The 22445-nt window shown below is 50.8% G+C and overlaps 1 protein-coding gene across 3 annotated transcripts in view; it reads right to left on the minus strand.

Moving 5' to 3' along the window:
* Positions 1-332: 332 nt before the first annotated feature.
* The window catches only part of VPS26C (VPS26 endosomal protein sorting factor C), a 48062-nt gene continuing 25949 nt past the window's right edge, over positions 333-22445 (minus strand). The window contains exons 3-9 of one of the 3 annotated variants that reach the window (XR_003971722.1): positions 21253-21402; positions 13092-13172; positions 9359-9433; positions 3944-4094; positions 3577-3729; positions 2071-2353; positions 920-1005 (exon numbers count right to left, since the gene is read on the minus strand). Coding sequence is in view for 2 of the 3 variants with exons in the window: in XM_030329430.1 (XP_030185290.1) it covers positions 999-1005; positions 3577-3729; positions 3944-4094; positions 9359-9433; positions 12706-13063 (744 nt within the window). In the remaining variant the exon portion in view is untranslated. The other 2 variants (XM_030329428.1, XM_030329430.1) reach the window with 2 other exon arrangements.

Here is a 22445-nt window from a genome sequence, read left to right on the forward strand (position 1 = left end):
GCCGCCTTGCTCAGGCCTGACCGGGCGGAGGGACCGTCAGGAGGCCAGGGAACGTGCGAAGCACACGGCTTATTTCTCAGGCCTGTTCGTTGCGGACCAACAGAAACAGTGGCTGGATCAGACGGAAGAAACGCGTCGCCACAGGCTCACATTCCGCGAGCCGCGTGGCTTTACGAACGCACCTCCGTCACGGGCTTCGGGGCAGGCCAAGTTCATCACGTCCGGGGCATTTTCCCAGCACCACCCACCGCAGAGGGGTCTTCGCCTACTGCCCCCGGCACAGGTCTCCTGCCATTCGGAACCCACCCAGCAACAACAGGTGCAGACAGACGTTTTTTCCTCCCGTGACAGGAAGGGACGCTTTATTCCGGTTCCCTCAAAACTTGGAAGTTGTTATGAAAAATGTTACAAAAGGACTACAGAACAGAGTCGGGGGAAAAAATGCTACACCGTTCTAGGGGATGCCGCCTTGCGGCCCCGCGCGGGCGGAATCCACAAACATCGTAAGCCGGAAGCTTGCCCGTGACCATCCGGCGAAGCTGCTTTGCTGCGGGGGAGTCTTCGGTGCGGAGGGATTCCTCGGCCTCCGGGATCCCACTTTCCGGCCAAGCACAAACGGCTGTTTGTAGTTTTACTGCCTCTACAAGGGGGCAGTTAAGTCAGGAGTCCCAGGAAGTTTTGCTTTCTGCCAAGCGGTCTGGCCAAAAACAACGGAGTCCTGTTGAGTCTTAAAGGAGAGGTCTGACGAGAGGCGAGCACTGGAAGCAGAAGCTTCACGGCGACTGGGGTCGGGGGTCAGCTCCGTTTGACACAGATTCACCGAGAAAGGAAGCACAAGCTGCGGGCTTCGGCTCCCATGGGTCGGCCCCCCAGCCGCATTTCCGCCCCGCCGCTCCCGCCGTCCACGCTGCCCGCTCCTGGGCTACATCCTGCACAGCTTCAGCGGAAAGTTCTCGGTGATGAGGTGATCGGGGTGGAGAAGCACAACGATGTTAACCTCAAATTCTGAGAAAAGAAAGATCGGGCGTCACACTCACCTGCCCCCGCAGCAGAGGCCACACGCCCACCGCCCGGCTCTGAAGGTGAGGGGCGCACAGGCAGCCCTGGGGGCTTCTGTGCCCGCCACCCGCGACGGTCACCCTCAGCCTCCAGGGGAACCGGGGAGGACTCTCTCTAGGGGAATTTGTCTTCTCTCCTTGGAACAGGAAGAGGTCAGCTTCTCAACCACACTTTCCTCATCCTCTGTCCTTACCAGAGAGAATCTTCTAGAATCCTTTCTGCTCATTCATAGTCTTGCTTTTTTTTTTTTCTTTTTCCTTCCAACAGTTCTTCATGGAAGAACCGACTGGGAACTGGCCAGCTGTGTGGGTCCCTGTCTCCCGCCCCAAATGAGAGACTGCGGTTTCACTGTTGTTCTTTGCGGGAGGGGTTAATTCACCCCAGACGCCGGTTCAAAGAACGGTCTCTCGTTGACGACGGCAAAAGCGGTGTGTGTGAGCGGGGAGCTCCGTGCCAAGAGGCCAGGGCCAAGCACCAAGGCAGCTCGGCTGGGGAAGGGGCTCTGCAGTCACCTCACCCACGGCCCTCGTGGCTGGAGTCCTGAGGATAGTGTCCCCGAGGGTGTCTGTCTGCCTTCCGGGGGGGAGGGGGCGGCCCTGGCAGGAGCTGTGGGCCAGCAGCGCCCCCGTCTCTCTCCTCATGGTGACGATCGCCACGGCACTCGAACGGCCTGCTGGGACCCTGGTGGCCATCATCTTCCCCCATCCCCCCGCCCCCCTGCCGTCCTCCCTGGAGGGGGCACAGTGTGGCTGGACGCCCGGCAGGCCGGGAAGGCCCAGGTCAGGGAGCTGGTGCTGGCTCTCTTTACGGCAGAGAACACGGGGCAGAACAGCCATTCCGCCCAGGCTCCGGGGCCCTGAGCCGGTCCCCGCGGGAGGACCCGGGCCCGACGGAGCACTGGGTCACGTGTGGTCAGCACCAGCAAAGCTGAAGGGGGCGCACGCAGGTACCGCTGGACACTTAGGACGTACGGCTCGCTCCCACCCCCCGGCCAGACGCCCGGAGCCTCACCTCAGCCGGGCCCACGGACGGCAACTCCAGGGCCCACGGGAGCTGCGGGGCCCAGCCATCGGGCCCTCCCTCTGCTGCGTGCGCTCCCGACCAGCCGTGTCCGGCGGCCTGTGAGCCCCACCAAGTCCCTACCGGTGTCCGGGAGCCTGTCAGCCCCAAACCACACGAAATTCACCATCAGGTCTGAAGAGCATTACTGCTGTCCCGGCTGAAGGACTGAGGGCGTGATTTATATGGAAGAATCGCAGGCTCGCATGACATGTTATACGGACACTTTCTAAATCTGATAGAAACAGCATGCAAAAAGTTAGGTGCTTAAAATACAGCACAGAAGAACAAAAATGTTTAGAGCTCTTGAAGTTTATGTAGAAAAACCAAGTGAGAAAGCAACAGATAAGCTCCTCCTTCTGGCTTAAAATCAAAGTACACTGAAGTAAAACACGGCCTTTAGGACGCTTTGGGCAGCGTGCCGGGGGCCTGACGCTGGTCGCCAGGGGGGCACCTGCGGGGGGAAGCGGGCAGCGGAGGGCGTTCGCTCTGCACTCCAGCCCCTGGCGCCCTGCCCTCTCTGCTGTGGGCACACACCAGCTATTCGATACTCATACACATTTTGTGAGAAAAGTCACAGCGGCGGGGCGCCTGGGTGGTTCAGTCTGTTGGGCGTCCAACTTGGGCTCAGGTCATGATCTCACGGTTGGGGAGTTTGAGCCCCGCGTCGGGCTCCGTGCTGACAACTCAGAGCCTGGAGCCTGCTTTGGACTCTGTGTCTCCCTCTCTCTCTGCCCCTGCCCTGCTCATGCTCAGTCTCTTTCTCTCTCTCTCTCTCTCACTAATGAGTAAACGTTAAAGAAACATTTTTTTTTTAATTAAAAAAAAAAAAGTCACAGCAGCTTAGCTCGGGTCAGATCTGACCCCACGCTGTCTTTAGCAGACGTCGCCGTCCTTGTACGTGTTTGGCAAACAGCGGAGTCTGGCGCCCTCTGCTCCTGCCACGGGTGTCCTGACCCCACGACGTGCTTGTTATGATGTCACATGGCAGGTAAAAGCACTCAAGGGGCTTCACAAATATTCGTCACGGAAAATGACCAAGACACCACCAGCTGGTGGAAGGCAGCAGCCTTCACGGTGATCACACTGACGGTCACTTCCGAGTCTCCCCCAAATGCCAGCCTATCAGAGGAGCCTGCCTGACCTCCTCATGCACACGGCGGGCTTGCTCCCCGCTGTGCTAGTTTCCTTCTCGAACCCACGGTCCCTGCCCCACGGTGACAGGGCCACGCTGTCTCCCCGTGGAGGGCCGGCGCCGCTCACGTGTACGGTCAGGGCTGGCACGGCAGCCTCTCGGGGAGCTCCTGCTGAGTGGCCGGAGGACTGGGTGCTCTGGGCCGAGCCCGCCCCAAGCAGACCTGTGTGGGTCTGGGCCTCAGGCACTCGGTGGCCCTTCTGCGGGCCCCGCCTTCGCGGGAGAACCCCGGCAGGCTCGGGGCAGGGAGCCAGCGCGCTTACCCACTTTGAAGTTGGTGGTCTCCAGCGTAGGGCAGGTGAACAGCCGGGGGAAGACCATGTATATGGGGACAGACAGGCTCCGGCAAACATCTCCGTCGGCGATCTGAATGTTCTGAATCTCCGTGGCGTCTCGGGCATATCCTTCGGCACACCCTGGGGGAGGCGGGCCGCCGAGCGGTCAGGACACAGCGGGTGTCCAAACGGGCCGAGCGAGAGACCCCGGGGACTCCGTGAGCACGTGTGTCACCCCGCTCACCCAGCGCTGCCTCCCTCCGCGTGGCGCCTTCTCACACGGACACGTCCCAGAAGCGGGAGGCGCGCCCTTCCGCCCGCTGCCCCCTCGGCACGCCGGCCGCAGGGCCCTTACCGCACGTCTCCACGCGGACCAGCTGCAGCTCTATGCTCTTGATGGCGGCCTCCGAGCTCTCGACCAGCAGCTCGCCCGTCAGCGGCTGCGTGATGACACAGCTGGTTGAGCTGAGATGGCCCCTGATGAGAAACTTGGGGAGCAGGGCTCTCTACGACGAACAGAAGCAAGACGTCAGGGACGAAGGTGCCAAGGGAGATCACTCCACAGTCAGTCACTCGGTGCAGATAAAAACCGAACACAAAGCTGGGTGATTTTCGTAAAACCCACGGTCGAGTCGGCTAACAGACTGAATTACTCAACAGCTGCCCGCAGACACCAGGCGTCCACACGGCCCGCACAGAATGGCCGGCTCCCTCGGAGCTGTCCCGATCGCCTAGATCGGATCTGGAAAGCTCCTTCTTGCCAAGCAACACGACCTAAAAACGCCCGAGGAAGTTGCCAAGAGCGTGTAAGGGCCACGGGCAGCCGGTCACACATACACCCAAAAGGTTTAAAAAAATAATCAACAATTATTGGGGCCTGGGTGGCTCAGTCGGTTAAGCGTTGGACTTCGGCGTAGGCCACGCTCTCAGGGTTTGTGGGTTTGAGCCCCGTGTCGGGCTCTGTGCTGACAGCTCGGAGCCTGGAGCCTGCCTCAGATTGTCTCCCTCTCTCTCTGCCCCTCCCCTGCTCATGCTGTCTCTCCCTAAAATAAACATTAAAAAAAAAAATGCTATGCTCCCAATTATGCAATTTTGAAAAGCGAAGGCATTTATTTCAAGGACATTTAAAAATTTTTTTACATTTAGTTTTATTTTTTATTTATTTACTGTTTTTTTTTTTTTTAATTTTTTTTTTTTCAACGTTTTTATTTTATTTTTGGGACAGAGAGAGACAGAGCATGAACAGGGGAGGGGCAGAGAGAGAGGGAGACACAGAATCGGAAACAGGCTCCAGGCTCTGAGCCATCAGCCCAGAGCCCGACGCGGGGCTCGAACTCCCGGACCGCGAGATCGTGACCTGGCTGAAGTCGGACGCTTAACCGACTGCGCCACCCAGGCGCCCCTATTTACTGTTTTTTTAAGTAGGCTTCATTCCCAGTGCAGAGCCCAATGCGGGGCCTGAACTCATGACCATGAGATCAAGACCTGAGCTGAGATCAAGAGCCAGACACTCAAACAACTAAGCCACCCAGGCACCCCTCAAGGGCATTTAAAGAAAATTGTCATCAATGCTTGACTAAACCTTCTGGATGCTTCCTCTGTAGACCTAAGAACCTGGTCACAGGCGGATGATGATTTCTTGTGGGAAGTGGATATAAACAGAGGTAGCTGTTCTAGAAGCCTTCACCTCGCTGGTCCCAGTTACTCAAGTGGAGTTTGGAGCACTGCTGTCTCACAGAAACAAAATGCAGCCAAAATGGGAACCACCTATGTAATTTAAAATCTCCTAGTAGCTATATTTTAAGGAGTAAAAGGAAACAGCTAAAACCAACCAAAAGGTCCAAACTCTCCCTTCCACATATAATCAATATTAAAAATTACATTTAGGGGCACCTGGGTGGCTTGGTCGGTTAAGCGTCCGACTTTGGCTCAGGTCATGATCTCACAGTCTGTGAGTTCGAGCCCTGTGTCGGGCTCTGTGCTGACAGCTCAGAGCCTGGAGCCTGTTTCAGATTCTGTGTCTCCCTCTCTCTCTCTCTGACCCTCCCCTGTTCATGCTCTGTCTCTCTCTGCCTCAAAAATAAATAAACGTTAAAAATGGGGCGCCTGGGTGGCGCAGTCGGTTAAGCGTCCGACTTCAGCCAGGTCACGATCTCGCGGTCCGGGAGTTCGAGCCCCGCGTCGGGCTCTGGGCTGATGGCTCAGAGCCCGGAGCCTGTTTCCGATTCTGTGTCTCCCTCTCTCTCTGCCCCTCCCCCGTTCATGCTCTGTCTCCCTCTGTCCCAAAAATAAATAAACGTTGAAAAAAAAAAAAATTTAAAAAAAAAATAAACAAAAAAAATAAACGTTAAAAAAAAAAATTTTTTTTTTTTTTTTAATTACATTTATATTCTCTTTCTTTTTGAAATCCAGTCAGGACCTGACACCCAGAGCTCATCTCAGTTCAGACTAGCCACACCTCAGGGGCCAGCAGTGGCCATGACTGGTCTCCCCTGTCGGGCAGCGCTGGAACTGGGGTGCAGGGACCTGCTGGCCCCAAGGGCAGAGAGCTCTAAAAAAAGACTTGATTCAAGACAAAGTTCTAAAAATAACTACAGAGAGGCTATTTGTTCCAAAAACTAAAAAGCAGTAGCAGTCTGCATTAAAATTCTTTCAGGCAACTGGCAAAAAAGAAAAGCTCTCAACGCCCAGCTAAAGATTCTGACTAATAATTCACTTTACCCCTCCTCCCGGGGACATGACGTTGGCATAAACAAACAAACAAAAAAACAAGCTACACAGAGAAAGACCAGCCCGGTGAAGTGTTTCTGTGAATAAAAGCGCACGGACAGTGAAGCTCCCGGGGCTCAGGGAACCACGTCCTGCGGTTAGAAGACAGAGCTCTGCACACGCGTGCTCCCGGGAGGCCCTGGGCAGCCCTGAGGTCAGAGGTGGGGCCCACCCGGGGAAGGGGCAGTCGGGGCGGGGCAGTCACAGGGATGGCGGAACTGGCCATGGGCGGCCTCTGGGGTCAGCGTGTCCCCCTCGAGGGGGACTTCCCACCCAGGACGCTCCCAGAGCAGGCTGGGCGAGTGTCCCCATTTACGGCCACGATGCAGGACGACAAGGCTCTGACCCCAGAAGACAAGCCACCTGCACACCTTCAAAGAGAGCCCACAGGGCCGAATGCCCCTCCCCTGCAGCAGAGCTCCTCAGGTAGAGTGTGCGTGTGTAACCACAAGGACAGATTATCATTTGGGCTGAGGACAGAGAGTCTGGTTAACAAGGCCACACACGTTTGATCCTCGTTTATATAAACATAAGCTGACACCCAAAAACCAATAGACACTTGAGGAAAATAAAAGCAAGAAAAAGAGGCCGACGTCAGCAAACAGGATCACCAGGAAGAGAGATGAAGGGCCGTGTGTCTGCAGGAAGAGGCGCTATCTTGCGAGAGGAACTGCTTGGAGATGAATCACACTGCTGTTGAAGGAAATGTTTCTTTTATTATTATTATTATTTTTAACGTTTATTTATTTTTGAGACAGAGAGCGACAGAGCATGAACAGGGGAGGGTCAGAGAGAGAGGGAGACACAGAATCCGAAGCAGGCTCCAGGCTCCGAGCTGTCAGCAGAGAGCCCGATACAGGGCTTGAACTCACAGACCGTGAGATCATGACCTGAGCTGAAGTAGGATGCTCAACCGACTGAGCCACCCAGGCGCCCGAAGCAAACATTTCAATAGCTGGGCTCCATACCAATCAAAGAGCAAATCAGTGAGCTGGAAGACCGAGCCGAGGGCTCTGCTGGGACGCGTCTAAGAGACACTGAGAGATGGTCACAGAGCTGAAGGAAAGACAGCAGGCACACTGACTAAGGAAACATCAAAATCCGGGCAAGGGCTTAGACGTTCCACAATGCTAAGGATGGGGAGATACTGGAAGTTTTCAGGGCTGGGTAAGGAAGAGGGAGGAGACACAGATGAGCTCGCACAAATTTGGGGATCAGGTCATCATCAGAATCACGAGGCACCAGAACACCAGGCAGCTACCTCCCAAGTTCTAAGGGCAAATGAAATTAGAGCCAGAGTCTTCGACCTGGACAAACTAGGGTTCCAGTGTCTGGTGTCTGTTAGACACTCAAGGATGTAAGTTCACTCCTCGCCCTTTCTGAAAGAATGACTCTAGGATGTACTCCAGCAACACAGAAAATAAACTGAAGACACACGAGAATGGGAGAGGAAGCAACAGGCAGCAATGACCACGGTGACACCTCCAGTGAAGCAGTGACAGTTAAATCCTGCCTGTGATAGTTCAGGCAACTATGAGAAATGGCTTCTAAGCCAACAGAGGCTTAATTAACACTGAGAAAAATGAAACAGACAAACCTGACCTTAGATTTCAGACCATTTCAACAAACAAGGGTGTGGTAGGAGAAAAATGCGAAAATGTTATAAACCTTCCGGCAGAAGGTTCTTGTTCTCCGTGTTGTTACTGAAACGCATGATTGTCTCTGCATGTTTGAACATTTGGGGATAACTGTTAGGAAAACAGAAACAGGATGTTAGAGAAAAAAGGAGCAAGTAACAGTACGCTAACAGAAAAAAAAACGCTTGCGACCTTAATCAATTAGACCAAGGCCAGGCAAAAAGAGAAACATTAAGGTACACATTAAGGTACACGCAGGACACGATGGAAGGAACAAAACAAACTCGTTCAAAGGATCTGGCTGGGTGCTCTTTACAAGACGCTCTTGGATCTACTCAGCCCCCCTCCCCTCTCCCGTTCTGTCACCTGGTTCTGTATTGTTTAGATTCCTAAGAAACACAAACCAGTTAAGAGCATGAGCGCCAACTGGGACACCACTGGGTAGTTCTCGGGCTGAACAGCCGAGGCCGGGGAGGGACCAGGGCAGTGAGATCCGGGCCGCGGCCACAGCCTCAGCCCGTCACTACCACCTGCACTCCCTGCACGTGTCCAGTCACGTTCAAATCCCTGTGAGAGTACAAGTCGACCGGGCCATGGGGGTCCTGTCCCCTCCAGATGGTAAAGGGACTTTCTGAGAGGCACCTGAGGACGCACCCCTGCCTCCTCAGGGAGGCCAATAACCGCTCCTGTGCCCCAGGCCTCCCAGACTTGCCTTTAACCCAGATGACAGGGTCCGGACAGCAGAATGCGGGACGACAGCAGGGAAGAAGAGCCAGGCCCTCGGACAAGAGAGCAGGTGGCCAGCTAAGAAGTGAGGGGTGCAGGGGTGGTCGGGACTCGGGGAAAAGGGGCTCTGACTGCAGCACAATAGAACCGGGAGGAGAGGGGGGGACCATGGTGGGCATACAGGCTCCCAGAGCAGCCTCTGAAAAGCATTCTTCTTCCAAGTAGTTACCGAGTTTAAAAATAAATCAAACCAGGGGCGCCTGAGTGGCTCAGTCAGTTAAGCGGCCGACTTCAGCTCAGGTCATGATCTCACAGTCTGTGAGTTCGAGCCCCTAGTCGGGCTCTGTGCTGACAGCTTGGAGCCTGGAGCCCTGCTTTGGATTCTGTCTTTCTCTGCCCCTCCCCCCACTCACATTCACGCACGCACACACACACACACTCTCTAATACAAATAAACATTAAAAAAAAAAAAAAGAAGTCAAACGAAAAATCCAGGCTATTTTGGGTACAGAGATAATCAGAACGTTACTCTTGCTGATGACCTCATACCCAAAGAAGGAACCCTTGGTCAACGGTCTGTCTACGGGGTCCAGTCACCAAGAAAACATCTCTGGCTTTCAAGTGGGAAGTGCACGTACCTCTCGGACGTTCTGCAAGGTTTCGGGAGTGATAGTGAAGTCCACAGGGCTCGGGGTCAGCTTCCCCTTCTGAGGCTAAAACAGGAGGTAAAACCAACATCAGCTGCTTGAAGGCCCAGGATTCCACGGGTCCAACTTCCCTTTCCATTTTTAAACAGACGAAAGGCAGCAGAATGGATCGGGGGGCGGCGGGGGGGGGGGGGAGCTGGCAGTGCGAGGCAGCTCACCTGGGTTCTACAAACACAGCTCTGCCAAAAGACAGTGTTGTGCTCTTTGTCACATTTCTTCATCCCCTGTGACTCAGTTTCCTCATCTGTAAAATGAGGGACCGCTTTCTTAACCTATCAGGTCCCTTTCAGGTCCGGGAATTAAAAATCAGACCTAAGAACCAAGGGTAGTATTATTGGAAGGTATTCACGTTAAAGCTCTTAGAATAAGAGCCGACACCAAGTACCTCTGATGTGCTACTGACTGAGCGCGACGAGCCTACAGGGTGCTGTTACGGTCACTGGCCCCACTTCACAGACAAGGACAGTGAGGCACAGAGAACTCAGATGGTCTCAAGTGGCAGAACCGAGATTCAAACCCGGGTGGTCTGGCTCCAAGGCCGGCACTGTGAGCCACCCAGCCGTCCAAATGTCCACCGGGAGGATCACTCCCATTAAATAATCATAAATGTTGCCGGGGCGCCTGGGTGGCGCAGTCGGTTAAGCGTCCGACTTCAGCCAGGTCACGATCTCGTGGTCCGTGAGTTCGAGCCCCGCGTCAGGCTCTGGGCTGATGGCTCGGAGCCTGGAGCCTGTTTCCGATTCTGTGTCTCCCTCTCTCTCTGCCCCTACCCCGTTCATGCTCTGTCTCTCTCTGTCCCAAAAATAAATAAACGTTGAAAAAAAAAATTAAAAAAAAAAAAAAATCATAAATGTTGCCATCGTCAGCCAAGCACGGTCACCTCCACGTCACACAGCTGCGGAACCCATCGGCACCGCCGAGCTTCACGAGGGCCTGCCTGGCAGATTCCGCTCCGGCGCTGGGATCCAAAGGCCACTGACACCCAGATGCCAGGAGCCAAAATGCCAAGTTTACTCATTTACCAAAGGCGTATTCTACGCAATATTCTTATTAATAGGTTCATGAACATAGTCTTTAGTGGATATATTCTTCCTCACGGCATTTAAAGGAGTATTTAACTTGTCGACTAGAGATCACAGCATGGTTTTATCCTTCTCATGAAATCGTTTGTAAAAAAGAACAGGATTATTTTTGTAGTTTTTTTTAAGATTTTATTTTTAAGATTTTAAGCCCCAACATGGGGCTCAAACTCACAACCCTGAGATCAAGAGCTGCATGTTCCAGCAACTGTGCAAGCCAGGCACCCCAAGAACAGGGTTCTTTTTTTATTATTAGTTTTTTAATGTTTATTTATTTTTGAGAGAGACAGAGAGGTAGAGCATGAGCAGGGGAGGGGCAGAGAGAGAGGGAGACACAGAACCCGAAGCAGGCTCCAGGCTCCGAGCTGTCAGCACAGAGCCTGACGTGGGGCTCGAACCCACGAGCGGTGAGATCATGACCCGAGCCAAAGTCGGACGCTTAACCAACTGAGCCACAAGGCGCCCCCAAAAACACGGTCCTTGAAGGCTGGGTGTTGGTAAGCTGCCGGGAGCAGGGAGGAAGCCCCACACGGCCCTGCCACTGGTGCCCGCCCTGAGCTGACCTCTGACAGGGCCCTGCAGTCACGAGCAGGCTGGGGGTCAGGGGTCAGGGAAGACCTGGCCTGGAGTGTGGCTCTGGGCAGGGAGCTGAATTTGGGTTTATTCTCCTTCACAAAGCTGGAGGTTCTTTTTGTTAAAGACATAAAAAGGGTATATGTCTCTTTTACGGAATAATCCACATTAAAGAAAAAAAAATTTTTTTTGCTTCCATGTGAAGACCTTTGATACAAAAAAGGAAAATACCTAAATCACATGACTTCCAAAAAAAAGAATAATATATTTTTAATATTTTATATAATATATTATCACTAAAAAATACTAAACAATGATTATTAAAAATTTAATAAGGGGTTAATGATAAATGTTAGACGTCCTAAAAAAAAAAAATCACAAAAATGATGGAAATAAAGGACATCGGTGATTTTGCCAATCTTCTGCACGAGAGATTTAAGTCTTACATTTTTATGTAACCACTACTAAAAGACATCCATGGACATTTCATAACAGTACAAAAGAAATACAATTGCAAATTTTCCACAAAAGCAACGTGCCTCCCCGCGGAGTTCTGTAGAAGCCCCCATTTACTAAGGCACGTGGCAGGGACCACGGGAAACGTGTGGGGTCCCCAGGACGCGGCGCCTTGCGCAATTACCTACGAAGGGAAGCGAGTCAGGGAAAGCTAGTGGCTTCTGCGTCTCTCCGGTTTGGTGCCACCTTGACACGGCCCGCAGCCCCACAGAACCCGTTCGCTCACGGAGCACACGCACGGGCCTTACCCGGCCCGGTGAGGCCCTCAGAAGCGGTGTTCCCGGGTCAGCCCGGGGACGGCCCAGGCAGACGTGCGCCAACACGTCCAGACCCCGTTCACCTGGGCGCCTCCAGGAACCCCAGTTTGGCCACCTCTGTCTCCAAACTGCTCAGGATCAAATGAAAGGCAGATGCGCTGCAATCTGAGTCTAGGCGGCCATTGGCCTAGAGAAAGCAGGAGCCGGCCCTGACCTGGAGGTGTGAGCACACAGCCCAGGGAAGGGAAGGACGACACGGCCTGCAGAGAGGCCGGGGAGACAAGGGAATCCGATGCTGTGGACATCCATCACACGTGTCACACCTAGGGCGGACAGGGCCAGTCACCGTGAGGCTCTGCACGATGACCAAGGAACAGCACAGATGGGCTGCGGACTCTACCTTGAATTCACCCGGAATCGCCAACAGCCACAGGGGAGAGGGATCCAGTTCCCTCAGTTGGCACGTGAAAGGAAATTTTAAAGAATATGTTGTAAAAAATTTTAAAAAATGAATGAATAAATAAATAAATAAATAAATAAATAAGATAAAGAATATGTTGTCACTGCAAAATAGTAACAGAAGGTGCTGGGAGAGGGGCGCCTGGGGGGCTCAGTCAGTTAAATGTCTGCCATTGGCTCAGGTTGTGATCTCACGGTTTGTGGGTTCGAGCCCCATGTCGGGCTCTGTGCTGACAGCTCAGAGCCCAGAGCCTGCTTCGGATTCTGTGTCTCCCTCTCTCTCTCTGCCCCTCCCCCACTCATGGTCTATGTCTCTCAAAAATGAATAAAACATTTAAAAAAATGTATTAAAAAAAAAAAAAAAAAAAAGGAAGTGTTGGGAGAGGCGACCCACCCTGACCCCGAAGGTCCCTGTGTGCTCTCGCTGGGCGTGCCAACAAGGTAAGGTCCTGACCATCCCTTGTCTGAGGCGGGCCACTGCTCTGGATTGTGTGGCCGTCGTGACCTTGAGAAAGGAAGAGATGCGTCCCTCGGAAACGGGCCTGCTGTTTGCTATGACGGAGGTGGGCCCCTGCCCGCTGTTTCTCAGCGGAGGCACGGCCCCCTGCAGGGTTCTGATGCTGCCTGAAGACACCAGCGTCCCTGTCTCCGACCCAGGAGTGTCTTCCCCAGCAGCCACGACACAGCACCAGGCTAACTTCTTGGCCTACAAACGGGGGAAAAGACCAGACCCTACGGGAGAGTCCCATCATGACGCGCAGAGCCCCGAACACAGCTTACAGCGGAGTGAACGATGAATTCGCAGGTCTTCGTCACGTCCTTGGCCAACAGAGACCGCCTCATGTCACAGCGCAGGGTATACTGGAGGGCGAAATCGGACAAGAAAATGCCGTTTTAGTGTGGTCTGCTTCCACCTCGGAACTCTATCCAAAGACCCAAGAAAGCCAACTTTCAGGGAAACGTGGTCCAACTACTGTGTTATACGAACCTAATATACATAACTGGGGGAGCCAGTGCTCAAAGTAAAGGCATTTCTATAAAAAGACCAAAAGCAAAGACACACTTTCGGGTGATGCCGCGGCCGCCCCGTAGTTGACCCGCTGGTGCAAAGGCACAGAGTCTCACCTATAAGAGGCAGAGAGCGGAAGGAATGTGCACCTGCAAGCAAAAGCCGCTTTAAATCCAGCTGTCTGTCTTAGCGTGTGAACCCTGACAAATAAGACAACCCGTCTGAGCTTTAAAGAGGAGGCATCTTGGGGCGCCTGGGTGGCGCAGTCGGTTAAGCGTCCGACTTCAGCCAGGTCACGATCTCGCGGTCCTTGAGTTCGAGCCCCGCGTCGGGCTCTGGGCTGATGGCTCAGAGCCTGGAGCCTGTTTCCGATTCTGTGTCTCCCTCTCTCTCTGCCCCTCCCCCGTTCATGCTGTGTCTCTCTCTGTCCCAAAAATAAATAAACGTTGAAAAAAAAAAAAAAATTAAAGAGGAGGCATCTCTTTAAAATGGGGATATCAGTGCCTGCCTGCAGCAAGGGCCGAATGAGATAATGTGTGACACGCACTTAGTACAGGGTCTGGCACATAGCAGCTCTTAGTAAAGTGGCAGCTATTTTGTCCCGAGGATTAGAAAACACACAGGAAGGACAAGCAGCCCCAGGACAGCGTCTGGCATTTCACGAACCGCCCCTGAGAAGCGAGCTGCCCGTGGCACCGTGTGCACAGCATGGCGCCGGGTGACGGAGCAAGATCGGAGTCGGACCCTGCACCCAGGAGTTCCGGCTCTAGCGAAGAGAGGACTCTGCGGTGACGGTGCTCAAGGTCTAAGACTCCAGGGCTCCTCAAAACTAGCTCTCCACATTTCAATTAACTGTTTTAAGATCTATTTATTTTTATTTTTTATTTATTTATTTTTTTAATGTTTATTTATTTTTGAGACAGAGAGAGACAGAGCATGAATAGGGGAGGGTCAGAGAGAGAGGGAGACATAGAATCTGAAACAGGCTCCGGGCTCCGAGCTGTCAGCACAGAGCCCGATGCGGGGCTCGAACCCACGGACCGCGAGATCATGACCTGGGCTGAAGTCGGACGCTCAACCAACTGAGCCACCCAGGCGCCCCAGGTCTATTTATTTTTGAGACAGACAGAGAGACAGAGTGTGAGCGGGGAAGGAACAGAGAGAGAGAGAGAGGGAGACACGGAATCCGAAGCAGGCTCCAGGCTCCGAGCCACCAGCAGAGCCCGATGCGGGGCTCGAACCCACAACCGTGAGATCCTGACCTGAGCTGAAGCCGGACGCTTAACCGACTGAGCCACCCTGGCACCCCTAGCTCTCCATATTTTAATCTTAAGAAGTAATAAAGAAGGGGAAATCTTTTAAAATGTTTATTTTGGAAAAGCCAACCATATGCAAAAGTAAAGAGAAGAGTATAAAGACACCCCACGTACCCAGGAGCCAGCTTCCACAGGGGTCGATGCATGGCCGATCTTAACTATTCTCCCTCTCAGCCGTTCCCCATCTGCCAATACACAGACATACCCTGAGTGCAAGGTGACGGGGACGGGTAAGGCAGGTGGCATCACGCTAGCTTTTAACCCGTGTTCAGTTTCTCTGCTGTGCCTGGGCTGTTTTTCTGAACCAGCCACTGCTCGTGTACCTCCTGCAAGACAGGCCCGGTTCTACCCAAGGGAGAGCGGGCCCCTCTGCGGGGCCGGTCCCTGAGCTAAGAGCTCTGACCTGGGACTGTTTCTTCACATGGTTCTTGTCTGTGGGTTGACACACTGGTAACAAAAATCTATAGCATGATCACTGTCTTCATGCTAATCTAAGAACAAAAAATCACATAACCCACATTGAAGAAAGTCAGCTACTGTTTTAATCATCCAGGAAAAACTTTAGAATTATGTTCAAAATATTTTATATAACTGGGACTACATGCATGGTTGAATCAAGAAGCTACATTATTATGAACGACCTGTCCACATTATACAAGGAGTTGCTATATATTTAAGGTGTTACTGGGATATTAAAACATTTTTAAAAATTTGTTTGTTTATTTCGGGAGAGAGAGAACATGAGCAGGGGAAGGGCAGAGAGAGGGAGAGAATCCCAAGCAGGCTCCACACTGTCAGTGCAGAGCCTGACACAGGGCTCAAACTCAAGAACTGTAAGATCATGACCCGAGTGGAGACCAAGAGTTGGACGCTTAACCGACTGAGCCACCCAGGCGCCCCTAAAACATTTTTCTTTTTTTTTTTTTTTTTTTTTTATTTTTTTTTTCAACGTTTATTTATTTTTGGGACAGAGAGAGACAGAGCATGAACGGGGGAGGGGCAGAGAGAGAGGGAGACACAGAATCGGAAGCAGGCTCCAGGCTCTGAGCCATCAGCCCAGAGCCTGACGCGGGGCTCGAACTCACGGACCGCGAGATCGTGACCTGGCTGAAGTCGGACGCTTAACCGACTGCGCCACCCAGGCGCCCCCCTAAAACATTTTTCTAAAGAAACGTCCCTTGTCTACAAAGACCTTTATATATATAAAGATCTACAAAGATCTATATCTATATCTGTATCTATATATCTTTTTTTTTTAATTTTTTTCTTAATGTTTTTATTTATTTTTGAGGCAGAGAGAGGCAGAGCATGAGCAGGGAAGGGGCAGAGAGAGAGAGGGGCCACAGAATCTGAAGCAGGCTCCAGGCTCTGAGCCATCAGCACAGAGCTCGATATGGGGCTCGAACTCACAGACTGTGAGATCATGACCTGAGCCGAAGTCGGATGCTCAACTGACTGAGCCACCCAGGCGCCCCTCTGTATCTATATATCTAATATAAAGATCTTTGTAGACAAGGGATGTATATATATGTGTGTACGTACACACACACACACACACACACACACATTCTCTTTTGAGATTTCAATCTGGTCTCCCCAGCCAGACAAGCTCAGTGAGGCCTGGTACTGTTAGATCTGTATACGTGTGCGTGCACACAACGTGTGTGTATGTGTGTAGTCTGTGTGTATGCACACACGTGTTTTGTCTTTCTCCTACACAGCCCACACGCTGTCTAGCATTTTGTTCGACATTTTGTTCGGACCTGCCTGGTCTCTTGCATTCTTTTCCCAGTGGGAACTTCCCCTTCCTCATCTTTAGTCTCAGGGCTTTGGCAGAGCTGACCTCCCATCAGCCTCCTGGAAGTGACCTTAGGTAAGCCAGGCCTGCTACGGGGAAACAACTCTTTCTGCTGGGGTGCCGATCCAGTAGATCATACGCCAGCCACACGCTAGCAGCCAGCTCTGCCGCGGCCCGGGAAGAACCCAGCTGAGAACGAGGCCTGCACAGAAGACAACGGAGCCGGAGACACAACTGGCCTCCCGCACTTCTGGCTCTGTGATCTGATACCTTTTTTAGGCGAAGTCAGCTTGAACTGGATTTCCTCGCAAAGGAGCGAGAACGAGTGGCATCAACTTCTGGCCACGTAATGTTTTAAGTATGGAGGCAATAATTCGTAACATGGGGCAGATGCTAACAAGCGAGGGTGGGGATTTGAAAGGCGGAGAAGAGGAACATGCTGATTTTTGTTCCAGGAATTATGTTAATTCTTTTGCATGCACCATCTCAGTTAATTCTAACAACTCCAATAGAACTGTTAGGATAATGCAAGGACGGCTACCAATACCTCATTTATACTCAATCATTCAACAAATACGGACTTGGACCATTCCGTGTGCCAGGCACTGAGCTAACTAAGCACTTCATGCCAAGACCTCATTAATCCCCTAGGAGGAGGTCATGAAGGCTGTTCGGGGTCACAGAGGTGGGATATGAATTTACACCTGCTGGCTGCCAAAACCCGTGCTCTGAATCTTTACACAACACATAACTCAAGCCCGGATCTGTCTGCTGCAAAGCCCTCGATCTTTTTGCTTTATCGCGCTCTTGCCCAATCGTGAAGAAATGGTCCAGGTGGTAGGAGTTTCCGCAGGTCAGAGGGGGTCAGGACAGTCAGACTGAGCAGGGCTCCAGGAGAAGGTGCAAGATTGGATCTTCTATGACCGTCAGTAAACACAGAGCCAACAGGAAGAAGAAAGAAGACTGCCAATAGATTTGAAGCAGACTCCCAGAAAGGATATTCTGAACTATGACGAAGAATGACTAGCATCTGGATAAACTAATTTTGAATTGCGATTTCAGACATGTTAGTACTGCTCTATGCTGTGTTATTATAGGACAAAACGTTGTTAGTATGGCCACATGAGTGGAACAAACATAATAAAACTTGCCTACGATTTACATAACTTTTAAAAGAAAAGGCGCACCAAGGACAACTAGGGAAAGCGGGCAGATTCTCGTATCCATGATCTAATCATGAAGGTGAGAACAGGCCTGAGAAACAGACGGGCAAACACCGCTGAGCCTCCGTCTAAGGAGTCACAAGGAAACCCAGACCCTGCAAGCTGGGAATTTAATACTGGCTGCATCTTAAACCCTTTATTCTGTCTTATGGTTTTTACTGTTTTTACAATATGTTACTACAACACAATTCAAATTATAAGTGTAAAATGTCTTTGTGCCCACGTCATTTGAGAAAGAGGATGTTACTAGGTTTAATAACACTTTCTATCTAGTTGAACACCACCTTCTATCCAAAGTAAACCGCCCATGAATCTGCAGAGTAAGTGTGGTAAGCGATGGTGCAAAGGCCAGCCCTGTGACCACAAGTGGTTACCGTGGACTCTGGGAGGCACTTGCTCTGCTAATAAAACAAGAAGGCTAGCAAAAGACCCATCTAGAAACCCAATGACTGAATCAACCGATCAATGAAAAGCAGATTTAAAAAACCCATAATCCTAGTTTTGCTCAAGAAGTATATTTTCAAGGGGCACCTGGCTGGCTCAGTCGGTGGAGCGTGTGATTCTTGGTCTCAGGGTTTTGAGTTTGAGCCCCACTGTGGGCTCTGCACTGCTTGGGATTCTTTCTTTCTCTCTGCCCCTTCCCCACGCACTCTCTCATGCTCTCTCTCTCTCAAAAATAAATAAACATTTTTAAAAATAAATTAAATTGGGGCGCCTAGGTGGCTCAGTAGGTTGAGCGCCCGTCCGACTTTGGCCCAGGTCATGATCTGGCAGTTCACGAGTTCAAGCCCTGCATCAGGCTCTGTGCTGACAGCTCAGAGCCAGGAGCCTGCTTCGGATTCTGGGTCTCCCTCTCTCTCTGCCCCTCCCCCGCTTATGTTCTGTCTCTCTCTCTCTCTCTCTCAAAAATAAACATTACAAAAATGTTTTTTAATGAATTAAATAAAATCTTTTTTTTTAAAGTGTATTTTCTCAAAAGAAGCAATGACAAATTTGAATATGAATTGGGAATGAGATGGTATTTGAGAATTCCTGTTAATTTTGATAGGTGTGAAAATGTCAACTGTGATTCTGTAGGAGAATGTCCCTATTTTCCAGAGATGGACATTGAAGTGCCTCTAGATGAAGTGTCGAGATTCTGTAACTAACTTTGAAATGATTCAGGAAGGAAATACAGATGAAACAAAGGTGGCAAAATTCTAACGAATGTTGAATCTAGGTGATAAGCTCTTATAAATCTAAGGTTAGGATAAGAAGAAATCCCCTCATCTTTAGAAATCTGTGAGATATTTGGGGAGGTAGAGAATTCCAGGTTGTAGCATTCTGAAGTTAACCCTCAAGGGGTAAGATCTTAGGGCCAAAATAAAGGTTGGGTCGGGAGAGTATACACCTTACTAAAAGAATTCACCACATGTTAGCCCTCTAACGGCATTTTAAAGAATTTCCAACTTACATACAGCGATGCAGGACATAAGTACACAAGTTTTTATGTACAGTTGACTCTTACGAACAATGGGGAGTTAGGGGCGCCAGTCCAAAAACCCAGGTGTAACTTGTGACTTCCCCAAACCATCACTACTGAGAGCCTACTGTTGACCAAAAGCCTGAGTGATAACATTAACAGTGGATTAACACGTATTTTGTTAGGTTATATGTATCATATACTATATTCTTACAATAAAGTAAGCTAGAGAAAAGAAAATGTTATTAGGAAAATCAAGGAAGAGAAAACACATTTATAGCACTGGACTGTACGTATTGACAAAAATATCTGCAAGTAAGTGGACCCGCACGGTTCAAACCCATGCCGTTCAAGGGTCAACTGTAGGTCCACATGCCCTTCCTGGCAACATCTGGAAAAGAATGAAATTTCCAATATGATTTTTTTAAGGTTTTATTATTATTATTTTTTTAATGTTCTAGTTATTTCTGAGAGACAGAGCGCAAGCAGGGGAGGGGCAGAGAGAGAAGGAGACACAGGATCTGAAGCAGGCTCCGGGCTCTGAGCTGTTAGCACAGAGCTCGACACTGGGGCTCAAACCCACGAACCGTGAGATCGTGACCTGAGCCGAAGATGGATGCTTAACCCACTGAGCCACCCAGGCGCCCTGAAAGATTTTATTTTTTTTAAGTAATCTCTTCACCCAACGTAGGGCTTGAATCCACAACCCCGAGATCAAGAGTCACATGTTCCACCAACTAAGCCAGCCAGGCGGCCCTCCAATTTGATTTCCAACAATTAATCTTTTAACAAAAACAAAGAACATAGGAGGAAGTAAGAAGTATGCCACTGGAACTTGAACACTATTCTATTCGGTTTCTAATGAACATATGCTTATGTTATTAAATAAACAGGATTAAAGAGCTACCATGTCAGGAAAGTGCGGTGATGCTGATTCTGGAAAGAGAATAAATATGATTTCCAAATAAACGTTTGAGATGGTCTCAGTCTTGCTAAAAAGGCATTTTGCATTTATGGTCTTATACGGTGAAAGTGCTCCCAGCCTAGAAAGCTGGCCAGAGGACTCACGTCTATGCAGGCAGGTTCCTTCCAATCTAGACGTTTCCCCACTGTTACAAGTACTTCCTACGGGCCTGTCCAAAGCCTTTAGTATACAGACTGCCTGAAACAGGCGCACCAATAACAAAGGACTAGATACAGTTTTTCTTTGTAGAAAGATACTCCGTGCAGCACAGTACGGCCAGGCTGCAAGTGGTTCTTGTCTGCCCATCTTTTAAGCACTTCATGGAACTCACACGTAGACAGACCTTTAGTTAAAACTCTCAGGAGTGGTTTGAGGAACCGCATTTTTAAAGTGTTGCATTTTTAAAGTGTTACATTTGAGGCAGGGGAATGGGGACTTACCAAGACCGAATTATCGGCTAAAACTCAATAAATCAAAAAACTTCCCAACTTGCTGCCCTCTTGCACGTACGTAAGACAAGATGGTTTTGTCTCATCCAGCAAGGGGAACCCTGCAGAGCTGGTATCACAAAAGTACCTTTCTTTCCACTGAATAAAGGAAAGGCTCTCTCGCTCGCTCGCTCGCTCTGAGTCATGACTCCAAACTGTGCCTGACACAATAGTGGCTGTGAAAGGCATCCTGAGCTAGCGGAGGTAGACAGGAAGTCATAAATTCACTTCCCCTCATTTACAAGGCTTGTTCACTAAAGAATACAAGCCTATGTTAGAGTAGTAGCCTTTGGATATCTAACAAAGAGATATTTATACGTAGAAAACAGACAATTAGTGCGGGTGCCAGAGAGACGTGAGGGCATATCTATCACCAAACAATAAAAGCACCCCTCGCACGGTGTCCATGCGGCCTGAGTGGGGGCCAAAAGAAACAACGGAGTTTTTTCAAAGAAGCCGTGTAGCACGGGTCCTCTGGGATTTCTATCAAAACTAACGGCCGCACACAAACTGTGTTCTGCAAAGCAAAATGAGAAATCAAAATAGAATACACACAGGAGGTCTCGGCAACAACTGCAACATCAACTTCTTGGGTCTGTCAACTTTCAGTGAAAGAGACACGGAGCCGTTCTGCAGAGGAACAGCTGTGAAGGTGGCCCCACAGCGTTAGGAAGCGCTCACCTGAATGTTGACAAACACGCCGTGGTAAGTCTCATACAGAACTTTGTTGCCCTTCACGTGCAGGGGAAATTCAAAAGGAATTTCTGTTTTGCCGCTGGGAAATTTTCCTGGCTTCACCATTTCGATGGTGCTATTGATAATCTGGATAGGCTGTGAAGAAAAAAAAAACAACTCCGTCTATCAACACGCACTTCTAGATGTACTTCCAAATTACTGTGTCCGTTAATGATCTCCTGAGAGCCGCGAGCCATGAGCCCTGGGGTGCCCCCCCTCCCGGTGTCCTGGGCCACACAGCTCTGTATCTGCAGGTGAGCACACAGTTGGCTCAAGTCTCTGGCACAATAATGGTTCATTCACGGTACCGGATGCTTCGATGTTTGGGGCACATCTGAAGCGGTATTTCCTCTCCTCTCCCCAAAAAGCTCAGTCAACTATCCTAACAACCCTCCTGCCTGGCACTCTGACCTTCGGAATGAAGAAGCAGGTGCAGCACAGTCAGGATGAGTGGCCAGGAGGGCCGCCACCTGAACCGGGGCTTCTCACCAGCCGGCACCCGCCTCGGACACCAGCCTCCCGGGAACCTGCCCACCGCCCGCCCGCCGTGTGCGGAGGGAGCAGGCCCGCCCGGCCTCAGCCCTGCGTGCCTCTGCATCACACTGGGAACCTGCCTGAAGGCAGCCATCACACCGTAGTTAATGTGTTCCAAGCCCTGGGTTAGCATCACTCAGAAGATCTCCGACTTCTGAAGTGAGTCTCGAAGTGCTGCTGGAGGAAAGCAGGGAGACTGCGGAAGAGGGTGGGAAGGCCGGAATCTGAACACGGGCAACAAGAGCCCTTCTCTCCTCTCACCTCCTTCCCTCTCAACACTGAGAGTTAACATGTCCTTCAGGAAACGGAAACTATAAGTACGGAAAAAGAGATGATATTCCGGAACACAGACCTCTACCCAAAATGACAAAAAGGAAAGAATGGCCACTGCCCTACCTGCGTCTTATCTGAATATCAAGTAACGGTTTTGTTTTGGGAAGGTGAGTGCCAGAGCCAAAGGCACAACGTCTCAGAAGGGCTCTGGTCTCTGGAAAGGCTGAATTTAGACCACTTATAGTTTTCCTCGTCCTACCTTCTAGGAATAAAAACAGACTTTCAATCGCAGGAGATATTCAGAATCAAAATATCGGAGTATTTTTTTCAGT

Source organism: Lynx canadensis, chromosome C2 (genome assembly GCF_007474595.2).
Source record: "Lynx canadensis isolate LIC74 chromosome C2, mLynCan4.pri.v2, whole genome shotgun sequence".
Lineage (NCBI taxonomy): Eukaryota > Metazoa > Chordata > Mammalia > Carnivora > Felidae > Lynx > Lynx canadensis.